Genomic DNA, 13,239 nt, shown 5'->3' on the forward strand with positions numbered 1-13,239 from the left:
TGATTAGGGGGCTGGAGCACATGATTTATGAGGAGAGGCTGAGGGAACTGGGATTGTTTATAGTGCAGAAGAGAAGAATGAGGGGGGATTTGATAGCTGCTTTCAACTACCTGAAGGGGGGTTCCAAAGAGGATGGATCTAGACTGTTCTCAGTGGTGGCAGATGCCAGAACAAGGAGTAATGATCTCAAGTTGCAGTGGGGGAGGTTTAGGTTGGATATTAGGAAAAACTATTTCACTCGGAGGGTGGTGAAACACTGGAATGGGTTCCCTAGGGAGGTGGTGGAATCTCCTTCCTTGGAGGTTTTTAAGGTCAGGCTTGACAAAGCCCTGGCTGGGATGATTTAGTGGGTGATTGGTCCTGCTTTGAGCCCGGGGTTGGACTAGAACCTCCCGAGGTCCCTTCCCACCCTGAGATTCTGTGATCAACAGATCTTTGTTGCACCATGAAAAGCTGCTGGCTCGGCTGTATTGGAAATGCAGGCTATGACTTTTATTTCCCTTTGGCTAGTAACTTGGCTGCTTGTTTTAAACGTCTCCTTTATCTCTGTATTTGCTTTTCATTAATACAGTTTGTGGCATCGCTGTTTAGATTAAACACAACCGGGCATGTCGTTCACTCCCTTGAAACCCCTATTCCTAAACCTTGGAGAGAGACAGAGCTTATCTAGTGACAAGGGCCTGTGATCAGCCAGCCCCCATGGACCTGGCATTTATAAATTAGCTTTGCATTTCTGGGTGTTTGTGGAGCTGCCTTCTTGGGGGAAGCAGTTCTCCAAACAGATCTCTAGGGCTGAGTGAGACTGAGAGCTTCCCCTTCCTATCATTAGAATGACGGGGTGGCTGTGGAGTTGGCCAGGAAGTCACTGAAGGATGCTGGTGTGTTCCAGTTGGGAGGGATGTGTGAAAGCTCCGTGACCAGGGTTAGGAGCACTCCTTGGGTTCTGCGTGGAACGGATGGGTAGCAGCATGTCTCGGATAGAAGAAGTCAGGTCAGCTCATGGGGTGGGGGCTGAAAGTTTGGCTTGGCATTTGTTGCAGGGGAGAAGATGATCTCTGCAGCCACGCTGTCAGCTTCAGGCTGAGGGTGTGAGAAGCACTAGAACTAATGGATCTCAACCTGCTAATGTTCCAGGGCAACCATACAATTCGGACTTGGCTCAGGTCACTCAAGCATCCATTTTTCCCAACCTGTTACCCACCCCTGACTCCAGTGAATTAACCCCCCGCAGCACCCTGTGGATGGTACACCTCATCCGTTAACCGGCTGCCACGCATCTGCACCACCATCTCAAATGTATTGTTAAAGTTACAGAACTGGGAGATTCCAAGTCCTTGCAACTATTGTAGGAAACGCAATTAAAGATGGAGTCGGCTGTGCAGACTCTTTCTCTGAGCGATATTTAACCTGCCTAGTTGTTGGTGCTGCAGGAACTCAGTACCCTGCCTGAGCAGCTAATTCCAGTTCATTTCCACGCTGGAGTCCCAGACCCATTTCCATCACCCCGGCAATACTCTAGTCCAGGGTTCTCAAACTTTTGTACTAATGACCCCTTTCACATAGCAAGCCAGTGAGTGTGACCCCCCCCCATCAATTAAAAACACTTTTTTAATATATTTAACACTATTATAAATGCTGGAGGCAAAGTGGGGTTTGGGGTGGAGGTTGACAGCTCGCAGCCCCCCATGTAATAACCTCACAACCCCCTGAGGGGTCCCAACCCCCAGTTTGAGAACCCCTGCTCTAGTCCAGGTTGGGGAAGGTCAGCTGTTTTATAGTGAATTGTGTCATTTTGGCGAAGGTTTTGTTCACCAAGTCTGTATTCTTTTTTCTGAGTGTATAAGACGACCCCGATGGCAGATGCTTGCAGCTCAGGGTGCTTCTCTTCCAGGCATGTGGAGAGCATTTTTTTTTCGTGCTCTGTGTTGCCTGAGCCGTATGCCGCTGATTCACAAATGCTCATAGAATGTGCTGCTGCTCACCCATTGGAGGGCAGTGACATGGATCTTAAATATCCCTTTTGGCTGTGAAGCATTCATTTCTTGCATGCAACTGCTTCTGAGTCTCACAATGTCTGGATCGCTCCAAATGGCAGGGTCCCCGGGGGGAGGGTCACAGTTTTGGGTGGTGACATCAAAATAGACTTCATACACCACAAACGTGGTAAGCCGCAAACAGCTGTGTAAAAACAAATAAAACGGAATATTAATGTGCTGCTTTGTGGCCAGCTGTTCTGAGCTGTAAACTGAGAACTAAGGTCGGGATGGATGGACAGGCGCACACCGACTGCCCTGCAAAGCTCTTGGTATTCCGTCTCCAGAGGGGGAGTATTACTTTTCAGAAGGCATGGATGGGCTGGAGTCCTGCTCGACTTGGAATCCAGTGGGCAGACGTGGGTGTAGTGAAACCCAGATCCCCGCCCACTGGTTCACAACTATTTGTTGTTTTGAGTTTGTAAAAGGCCCTGAGCTCCAGGCAAATCTCGTGACCATAAGCCGCATACGACGGCTTTAAAAGGGTATCGCCGTTTCGCTTACGTGTGGGAAGGGCGGTCAGCCATGCTGAAGATAAAGCCTGACGGATCTAACCACAGGCAAGGGCCACTGGACTTCAAAGCAAAGGAGGCGCCTCTTTCAAGGGCAGGCCCTGAATTAGGTTCCTAAATCAACACTTCAGCACCCACTTAGGCACCTGGATGGTGCACTGCAGCTTATACACAAGCATGAACATTGGACTTCGTGGCGTAATGAAACGCCTTTGTAGATGCTCTCAGGTTGGGGAAAGCACTTTACCTGTGACCCCTGCAGCTCCTGGGGATCTCATGGGAAAATCCCCAGGCACGCTGTGCCAACGAGCAGTTGGTTGGAGAGGCCTGTTAATAGGAAAACCCTGAGAGGGAAGGTCCTGGGGCTTTAGTACAAACCAGAAAAGTCCCTGTTTACTTGCAGTGCAGAGCTAACGATTTAGGGAATTCTTGCAGGGCACTTGATCAGAAACCAGAGACACTCTACAAAGTTATGCAGTGAAGCAAGCACACCCGGGAGCAGCAGGCATCCACCGCTGCAAAGCAGAGCCGTGTGCTCTGGACCTTCCTGGGAGCAAATGCGAAGAAGCATATCAGGAACTTCCTTTTGTTCGGCTTTGGAGTTCTGTGAAATGAAAGGGACCTGGTATCCCCATCTACTTAACCCTGCTATGCCCGGGCTGCAGCAGCTCCTCTTAGACTCGGGCTACCTGAGGTGGTGACAAGGACTTTGAGCATGCCTGATAGGAGCTGCCTGAGCAGGGGGATCAGAAAGATTAGCAATCGTGGTTACAATTTCTTCTACTTGTGATTCTGTGTGGGACCCAAATTCTCACCCCTCTCCCCTCTTTATTTCCCCTTGCTTCCAGAATAGGCATTAGTCACAGGGCGCTTATTGTCAGGGTTCCTGCAAAACACGAGGACCTTGGCAACGAAGCTTTCACTCCCACACGGAAACTCTTGCTCATCCCAGGGACTCCTTAGCGGGGAACTTGGTCCCTGTGTGCACAGGCAGGCAGAAGAATCTATCCGCAAAATGTTGTTTGTCTGAATGCTTCACTCTGGCTGTGTCAGGAGAGTGTCATCTTTGCAGACTGGGCCGTCAGTGACTTTGTGAGCTGTATTGTGGTGGTCGCTCAGGACTTCTCGAGTTCGGTCGCTTTCCAAAGAACGTCCCCAGTGTCCTTGAGACATTTTTCAGTTCATTCCATTTAAAAAATATTCATCATGTAAAATGTTTCCTAAAATAATGCTGAAAAATCTCTCTGCTAGAGCTCCTGGGAGAGTCACCTGATTCCTCAGAGTGCCGATTTGGTTCCAGTGGACAGGAGAATGGAAAGTGTTTCTCATGGGGCACACAAACACTACATTTGTTTTTATTATGAATCATGTTTTTTCTTTCCATATTTGGCAGTGTTTGACCCTCAGGCAGCTGTCCAGGGTCATTCCTTTCCAATTTAGTTTATTAGGGAAAACAAACGAAAAAGCGAAGTTAATGCCGAGGTTCTGAGATAACATGCATATCTCTGTTTCTCCAGGAGCACCCCGTGAGGGCCAGGGAAAATGTGCTTCAACAACTAACCCCAGACGACTGACTGACGGGGGGGGCGGCTCTAGAACTTCCCTCTCCCTCCCCTGCACTTTCTAAAGTATTTAATAAGAAAAGTTCAAATGTGAAATGTTTCATTCGCTGTAGCACATTTTCTGTAGTCTGTGGGAGTGGGGGACTTTGTAATATTCCTGTCCCCATTTGTACCGTTTTGAAATAATCCTGACCAGGACTTTAGCAAGAGCGACCATTGGTCATGTGGACTTACTGGCATGACGGCATGTTGGCGTCAATCTGTGGGAGACCAAGTGCTCTGATGGGAGGGTGTCAGAACCTGGAAAGGCCATTTCGCTCACTTTTATAATGTGCTGGGGACCGTGTCAGAGCCTTCAGTGATAACTGTGCCTGAAGCTTATGAGGGCTCCCAATACAGCGACTTGCAGCTTACTGAGAATTGGGCAAGTTTCTGAGAAAACCACTAATTCAGGTCAAAGACGGCAACACCTCCAAGCCCCAACTGGGATCAGAGCCCCATTGTGCCAGGCTTGGTCTAAGGCCCTGATCCTACAGCAGGCTCCCCCTGGGTGCAGGGCTCCATCCAAGACGGGCAAAGGGTGTGAAGAGGGAAGTTTGATCATCTCCACTTTGTTTGGGGATAATGTCCTAATGGTGTGGTCTATCAGTTTTCCAAGGGAAGTTGGTGGAAACTCAGTTACACAGGGTGTTTTAAAGCATAACTGGGCAAAGCCCTCAAGAATCTTCTACAGAGAACCATTCTGGCCCTTCCCGAGGGCTGGAGCAGAGGGGGTCTCTAGATTGCCCCTGAGTGTTGGTCCAATCTCTCTTTAATTTTTCAAGAAAAATGTAATGACTAAGGTGAGAGACGAGGACAGCAGGCATTCTTACAGCCCTCAGCCTGAAGGAAATGCAGACGTACACCGCTGATGCTGATGTTTTTCACTTGTTTGTTCTTTCAGTGTTCCGGTGGGGTTTGTGGGGTGTCTTTTTGCCATGGGAAGCCCCAGCATAAGACCATGAGATCAGCGTGTGTATAAATGTAATCTATAGAACATGATGTTTTTAGAAACAATATCCTGTAGGAGACGTGTGTTCCTTTCGTTGTCCTCTAAATAGTTCCATGTGACGCCAGCTTCGTGGATTTCCCCCCATGTTTGTTGCTCGTTTAAAATGGATCTTTCTCCATGAAAGCAGCATTTTGACAGGTTTTTCTCCATTCTGCCCAGGAGCTGGGGGAGAGGAGAAATCTGTAATAGTTCGGTTGGGTCCTGATCCCTTCCCTCCTCCTGAAAGCTTCATTTCATCTGCGTGTCCCAATGTGCAGGGTTGTAGTCAGTCCCCACTTTGCTTCTGACACTGTAAGTTGCTGCTGATCATTCTTTCTCTGTCTCTTTTGCAGGGTTGAGTTCCAGAACAAGTTCTACATTGGCACTGGATTCAAGTTCCTCCCGTTCTCATTTGACAACATCCGTGAAGGAAAATTGGACGATTAGAGCCCCCCTCAGCCTAACTGAGCAGTGTTAGACTCGAACGCTGGTGTGTTGTGCTGTGGTTAGCCCTTGTCCCCTGTGTGTTTGTGTTGTGAAGTTGTGTGTAGCTCCCCTGCCATGATGTGCTGCTTCTGAGAAAGTAACTTCTATTGCAGCTGCCCGAAGTATCTGTCTGAGGCTGCTAAGTGGAGAGCTGTGACGTCACTGTAGCAAGCTTAGCTGACATCGCTTCGGAGTCACTGCTTTCCGCCCCGAGCAAACACCTTGTTTAGTGCTGTATGTGTTTACAGTGGGGGTTGTAGAGGAAGTGTCTGGACTTGGTGTATTTAATCATGTATCGGTTTATGATATTGTACAGTAATTAGCTCCTTGGCAGATTCTGGTAAAGCACTGAGGGGAAAATACAGCCTCCTATTGCATTAGGAACAGGACGTGCAAACTTCGGCCTGCCCGTAGCCCAGCTAATCTGAGAGGGAAGCATTTAGAGGGAAGAGTCTGTCTTTGCTGCCTGTTTAAACAAACTGAGATCCACTGATGCACAGAGGGGTCGTGGGGAAAGCTGGGGCCATGTGCAACCCAGAGCAGTCCCTCTTGCTTCCACATGTGCAGCGTTCTTACTGTGCGTGAGTGATCTGTTCTCGCGGATCGTGAATGGTGCTTTCTTCACACCATACTGCTGGGTGCGTCCTAGCTCAGGGAGCCGGGGGCAACAGAGCACACTCTCTTCCCCCGGCTGTTGTCAATTTACTGTAGCCTCCTTCTGCCTGCAGTTGCCGTTTCTAGCCTGCAGCATTCCTGCCTGGTGCTAGGGGATCTGGGCAGATGGGTTCTGACACGCTTCGCGGAAGGGTCCACTCTCACTTTCCAGCCCTGCCTGTACTCTCAGCCCATGGAGTCGAGTCTCTTGTTTCCACAGGCATGTGCCCACCACGGTCTGCACCTAACTTACCTAAACCAGCACCCATGCTCAACTGTAACCTGGGGAGCATCTCCCAGAGCCTGTCAGCAGGGACCGGCTTACCCGGGCACAGCCCGACCCTGCAGCCTGCCCGTCTGTGTTATCATGGGGGCTGCAGTTTGTCTGCCCTGCTGTCTGCGCCAAGAGAACGTACCTGCTTCCCCGTAACTCTCCAAAAGCCCAGGCATGCAAGCCAAACAAACCCAGGGCTGGTGCAGCGGGGCAGGGAGCGTTTTCTGTTTCCTCTCTGGGACTGGGGTCAGTCAGTGCTGTTTGGGCTGCTGGCAAAGTGGAGAACCCAGCAGGGTCCTTGGGCCAGTTCCCTCAAGGGCCGAACTCTGGGCTTCCACAAAATTCCCAGCTCCGGCTGACCTAGAGAGCCAGGCCCTGGATTCAGAGACCTTGTGACTAGATCAGTGCCAGAGTCCTGCTTGAACTGGTGACGGTCTGTGTGGTGTGGGAGGGCTGGGCAGATGTCAGTGACGTCCGTCCATAATGGACCGGAGTGGTGGAAGCAGGAAATCCTGGGCATTTGTTTGGTCCCTACTGGAGCTGCAGTCTATAGTCATGAAGGTGTTTCTCTCCCTTCTCTGTCACATGTACGTGTGCACAGATAACTGCATCTACTACCATGGAACCTGTCTCATTTCTTCTGGTCTCAGAGGCTCCATTGCGATTGTGTCTGTATCTCGCCCTCTGCCAACGCTGGCCTATTCTTAGCAATCATGCAACCAAGGAGAGTGAACTCTTGGCATTTTGTTCCGAAAAGTCTGTTGTTCATCAGTGCCGCCCCTCTGGGGCAGGGCTGTATGATGCTGTCGCTGGGACTTGGACACCAAGTGCAGGAGTAGCTGGTAATGTTACCAAACCCACATGAAACTCCACATTCTTCCCCTCCCAGTGGAGTGGAGGAGAGTGGTAGGAACCACTCTGTGGACCGTGGGCATTGCGTTCCCTGCCGGCTTGGTGGGGCTGAAGGACGGGCTCCGGGTGGCCAGGCCGTCAGATGTGCACCTTTGACTATTGCTTAATGAAGTTAGTAAAATCCGATTATTCCAGGGACTCTGAGGGTTGGTCGTGCTAAGTAACTCACTCACACTCGGACATCCGATCAAGCGTTAGATGGCAGATAATTGCCCCAGAGAACCTCCCAGGCACGGCCGCACTTGTCCTGTCCAAAGTCACCTTGTGAAGGGGGCAAAGGCTGGGACTCATTGCAACGGCCTCTGTGGGAACAGGGTTTAAGGGTCACTCGGAGGGCAGCAGGTGCCTGTTCCCCTTGTGCGGGGTGTGAATAGTCACTTCCCTGTTGGAAATAGCCTCAGGAGTGGTGATGTGTGTTTAAGCCCTCTGTGTTGCACAGCCTGCTGTAACAGATGCACTGTATGGAGGGGGGGTGGGGGGGGATAGATACTAATGAAACCATGACTGGAATCGTTTAGAAGTGGCCATCCAATAGGAAAATGCCATGAAATGCAGGATTCACCGCAGTGGTGTAAGAAAAGTGCGCAGTGAGAATGAAAAGGAACAGCCCGAATGTCTGAGCGAGGCTGGGTGGGGCAGACGGGTCCAGCCGGCTGTTTCTAGCCACCGCCTGTGTAACTATCCCGGGGTGGGAGGTGCACAGGGATTTGTAGTAATTGAGCCGGATTCTGTTTACATGTTGTTTTTACTGTGTGTTTACAATCCTGTTTTGTGCGCAGTGCAAGGGGAAATGAAGTCTGGTCTGCAGCCCAAGCAGTAACACTAACTACCCTGCTGGCTTTGTCGTGACTCACCCTACACATTACATTGTTGGAGTGGAGTGTAACCTGAGCTGTCTGCATTTATTCCTTCCAGCGCGTGGCAGGGCCTTCCCGTTCCTCTCCGCCTGGAGCTGCTCTCTGCTAGCCGGGCACTGGGGGCAGAGGCCAGGAGGCACTTGCTGGGCCATGTTAGGGTCACCGAGATGCGGTTGGGTAGCGCTGCCTCCATCCCGCAGTGAGCGATGGAACCCAAGCGGGGGCCGACAGATGCAGCTACTTAATAAAATGGCACTTGTTTACTAGAGCGCCTAATTGGGAATCCAGCCCTGAGCTCCCAGAGCAGGTGGTCTGCCACAGGTCAGGCACAGAGCAGGGAACGGCACTGGTCAGTCCTCTTCTAGACCCGTCCACCTCCGCAGGTACGTGGGGGTTGCTCTGCCCGTCCCCAGCCAGCGCTTTTGGGGCTATTTGGAGTGTTGCTAGGGGAGAGACTAGCCCCTGCCAACAAGTCTTTGGCCGTGGGGGCTGAAAGGTCAACTTTGATATCCTTCTGGGACGCGATTCTGTAGGGGTTGGTGTTTAACAGGCCTGGGACTGACTCGAGCTCCAGCTAGGGGCTCCCTCTGTTCTCCTTGAAGGGCAGATGGTCCCAGCCCCGCAAGGGCGTCCTTCCCTGGGCCCAACCTCCCAGCTGCTCGGGGCTGGATCCCAGCCTGCAAGGGCAGTGTGTTTCCTCCAGGCTGTCGGGGAGGCGTTGCGTTCCATGGAGGGGCAGGGCTGAGTTGTGCTGAGCCCCGTGTTTGTCTTTCTGTGGCCAGAGATCTTTCCAGTCAAAAATGCTGCCGCTTGGGCCAACCTCTGGCTGTTGTGAGCCCGGAGGGTCTGGCCCAGGAGGGTGCAGCCTGGAGCTCTGGCTATGGGGCTGGGGGAAGGGCTTCTCGCTCACCCTGCACCCTGGCCCAGGGCACAGGCAGGGCCCTCCCCAGGTATTTTCTTTCTGGTAACTCTGACCCCTGTGCTCTTGCCGCATCCCCCTCCAAGCAGTGTTGGCTCTTCACGCCTCTGGTCAACGTACGCAGGTGGTTGCGTGGCTCTGCCTGGCGCCAGTGCTGTGCCAGTCTCTCCTCTCACCGCTCTGGAGCGATAGGTCTGACTTGGCTGGCAGGGGCCGGTCAGTGCCTGTGCCCCCCTCCACTGCCTGGCTCCTGAGGGGAGCTGGGCTGCGCTTACCTTGCGGAAGGGTGTTTGGTTGCCTGCACTACGAGCCATTGCTAGCTGTCATCTCATCACTGGGGGGGGATTCCCTTTAAGGCTGGGCAGGGGGAGCCTTGGGAGCAAAAAACCACCAGCGGGCTGCTTCTCTAACAGTGACCACCCTGCCCTGTGCACCAGAAACCAGGCCTGGTCAGAGTGTCCTGCTGCCAACCGCTGCCTCCTTCCCCTTTAGCTGCCCGTGCTGCCGCCATGGCTTCCCAAGCCAGTGTCCATCTCCCGTGCCCTCCGGCTGGGGGTGCTGTAGCCGCAGCTGGTGCCAGGGCAGTGCACTGACAGTGCTGAGCGCTGGCTAGAGCCGAGGAATGTCTGTGCCCTTAGCCAGCCTCTTCCGAAAGCCAGAGCGAAGCCTCCAGCCGGGGCTCTGCCTGGAACGGGTCAGTCTGGCCAGCGTGTGCCCCGGGCTATGCAGCCAGATGCGCCCCATCAGTACCATGGGGCAGCCCCGACCTCCCCCCGGGCTTGCTGTTCCTTGGGTTTCCTTCTCTCTGGGCCTGGGGGCCCAGGAAACTGCTATCCAGCCACACACTCTCTCTTCCCCCCCCACCCCCAGGTCTCTCCTGGGCACTCGTCGCCCCCACCCTGTCCAGCGAGGGAGTTGGCAGGGGGAAAAGCAGCTCTCCGGGGCCTCACTTCCCCTCGGCTACCTAACCCTGTCTGCATCCGCCGCCCTCCTGGGGCTGAGGGTGGCTGGTGCTTGCTGGCCCCCTGGGACTGGGGTTTTCAACCATCTCCTTGGGTCTCTGGTCTGTGCTCGGCTCCCCAGGGGAGGATCCTGCTGAATTTTACTCTGTTCCTGCTGTTTTCTGCTCTTAGAGCAAATGTGGAGCTCTGCCCCCTCCCCCCAGTGCTGGCGGAGGGGCACCGTCTCTCTTGACAGCTGCTTGCCGGCTACAGCAGGAGCAGCACCGCTGTGAGCCCCAGATTAACCCATCCCCGGGGCCGTGCCCCCCTCTGCCTTTAACGGTCGTCCCGCCTTCCTCCAGCCGTGTTCTCAGCACTGCAGGCCCCACACAGCCAGAGGCTAAGCTCCCCACAGGGCCATCGATCGTACTGGGGGGCCGCGTCCCCCTCCAACACACCTAGCTGCTGCGGGCCCTTCCCCCCACGCCAAGTGGGCCGCCCCCCAGCTGCGTTCGGTAGAACAGTCTGCGAGGGCCGGGCCTGAGTGCGCGGGTGGGTCTAGGCCTGGCCCTGGGCAGCGCCTTCCCCTTTCTGGGCTGGATGAGACCCCAGCATCCGCCGGGCCAGCCCTCAGGCCTGCACAGCTGGAGAACATGACCTGCTGCCCTGGGGTGTGCATGGGGGGCAGGGCTAGCCTGGCCCCCATAAGGGGGGGGTTCTCTGGCTCCTCCCCCCCCATTCTGAGAATGGTCCCTGTGGCATTAGTCTCATGGCAGCAAGGGGCAGCTCTGCTCCAGGCAGGCCCCCGGGTAATGGGGCTGGGTGAGTGGCCCCGTAAGCCCATCCCTGGGGGGGGGCAGGAGCTGTGGCCGAAAGCAGCCTCTTGTGCCGTCGCTCCCGCCTCAGGCCTCCCCTTCTCATGTTCCTCCCGCTGCGGGCATCGGCCAGGGCCCGGGAGCGTGAGGAATGCCCTGGCCTGGAGCCCAGCGTTTGGAAATAGGAGCCCGGGGGCTGGGAAGAGAGCAGGACAGTCTGTATCTCCTCACTGGGCTCACCACCCCTGCCAGGACACGCTGCACCCGGGCCCTGCCCCGCCCTGGAGTACAGCGCCACTCGCCCACTGGCATCTCACCCAGCCCTGCTCCCCGCTCCTCTCAACGGGCAACAGCCCCCACTAATGCTGGGGAGGGGGTGCACGCCCCACCTTGTCCTCAGGGGACAGGAGCCCCACAGGGCTGCAGGGGGGTTTCCTGCGTCTCAACCACTGCCCTGCCATTTCATGGGGTTTGGCAGAGCGGGGAAAGCCCCCACCCCTATTCCCCACCTGCGCCCAGGGGCCCATTTCTAAGATCTGCTAAAGGTGGAGCTGAAGGGAGGCCCCTGGGGTTGGCAGATCAATCCACCTTTCCTTGCCCCTTGGCGGGCTGGGCACGGCTGGGGGGGCCTGCACACTGCAAGGGGAAGGGACAAGACGTGGGGCAGCCTTGTGCAGCGCCTCCAAGCCCATGTGGAATAACCCGTGACAGGCCGGGACCCCACCTCGCAGCCTGAGCTCTGGGCAGAGGAAGGGCCTGAGCCGGGGGAAGGGAGGCAGGCGGGTGGCACAGAGCCAAGGAGGCTGTATCACGGAGTGTGGGGGGACACAAGGCCCTGCACCCCCGGCTTCACCATGACTCTCAGCCAGCCAGTAAAGCAGAAGGTTTATTTAGACGACAGGAACACAGTCCAAGGCAGGTCTTGCAGACACAGACAACAGGATTCCCCCCATTAGGTCCATCTTGGGGGTCCCAGGGCACCTAGCCCCCTTGGGAGGTCAGAGCCCCGTCTGCCTCCCAGCCATGTCCCCAGCCAGCTCTGAACTCTCTCTCTAGCCTTTGTTCAGTTCCCCGGGTGAAGGTGTCACCTGGCCTCTAACCCCTTCCTGGGTTCTCACGTTACATGCTCAGGTATTCTCCATCGGCCAGTCTCCCACCCCCCAGTGTAGACCATCCTAGCCACACTCCCCTGTCAGCATTCACAGACCCCATTAAGAACAGTCCCAGTTCGTCACGGGCTGTAACTGCAGGGGCAGTTTGGGGGCTTCGCTCACCATCCCCTGAGAGTGCCCCGTCGGTTAGCTTACCCAGCCCACCCCATGGCACCCGGCTGCCCTGCCCATGCACCTACAGCCCTGAGCGGGGCCCCGGCTCCAGCCCTGACCTCTGTGCAGGGAGACAGGAGGGAGCCCGGCCTTTCCTCTGGTCCGAGGCGTGGCCACAGCCCTGGCATCCTCCCTGGAATCCCGGCCGCCCGGAGAGCTGGGTGCCAGCTCCTGCCTGGGGCCCGCCATTCCCCTGCTCTGGGGGTGGGGTGGGCTGGGTGCCAGGGGACGGATGGGCGAGGTGGGGGCCGGGCTCCTGTGCACCGGCTCTGCCCTGGGGGCGATGCTGCCCCTGCAGGTTCCCATGAAAATGCCCAGGGCAGCATCAGCCGGAAAATGGGCAGAGGAGGGGGGAGCTGCCTGTGCCCCATCGCAGCCTGGAGCTGCAGTGCCCTCTGCTGACCAGCCCTGCTCCGGGCCAGACTCCATCCCCGGCTGCAGCCCCTCGTCCTCGGCTGGGGCCAGGGGCCAGGGGCCGCCTTGGCAGCAGGACGGAGCTAGGCCAGGCCCGAGGGTGAGGGGCTGTTGGCCTGGCACGTAGGGATCAGGCCTTTGCACGCTGCCGAGCGCTCGCTAGGTGGCAGGAGTGGTGCAGCCTGTTAAAAGCAGGGCCTTGCCTTGGCGCCCCTGCCCGCCCTGGGGCTGGGCTGGGCAAAGGGGCCTGGGGCGCAGAGCTGCCCCACACCCAGTGGGGCCAGCTCCCTGGGTGGGGGCAGGGGGAGCTGCCCTGAGGGGCTCACAGCCCAGCCAAGCGCGGGGGGGCGGATCACAGTGGGAGCACAAAGGCTGCAGGGCAGGAATGGGGTGAAAACGGCCCCTGGGAGAGCTGGGCGGCCGGGACCCAGGCCCAGTGCAGCCGGGGTGGTGGTGGGGAGATGGGACAGAGAGGCTCCGGGAGGCCAGCTCCCTGGAGCAGGGG

General features: G+C 55.9%; 2 protein-coding genes across 7 annotated transcripts in view; one reads left to right on the forward strand and one right to left on the reverse strand.

The window, feature by feature from the left end:
* ATP6V0A1 (ATPase H+ transporting V0 subunit a1) overlaps positions 1 to 8,349 on the forward strand; it is a 46,526-nt gene extending 38,177 nt beyond the window's left edge. For all 6 annotated transcript variants that reach the window (XM_054014225.1, XM_054014220.1, XM_054014221.1 and 3 more), the window contains one exon: positions 5,491 to 8,349. In XM_054014225.1, the coding sequence (XP_053870200.1) occupies positions 5,491 to 5,584 (94 nt within the window). In that variant the 3' untranslated portion in view covers positions 5,585 to 8,349. The remainder of the gene's footprint in view (positions 1 to 5,490) is intronic.
* STAT3 (signal transducer and activator of transcription 3) overlaps positions 1 to 13,239 on the reverse strand; it is a 295,156-nt gene that overhangs the window by 120,097 nt on the left and 161,820 nt on the right. The window lies entirely within an intron of this gene.

Source organism: Malaclemys terrapin, chromosome 25 (assembly GCF_027887155.1).
Source record: "Malaclemys terrapin pileata isolate rMalTer1 chromosome 25, rMalTer1.hap1, whole genome shotgun sequence".
Taxonomy (NCBI): Eukaryota; Metazoa; Chordata; order Testudines; family Emydidae; genus Malaclemys; species Malaclemys terrapin.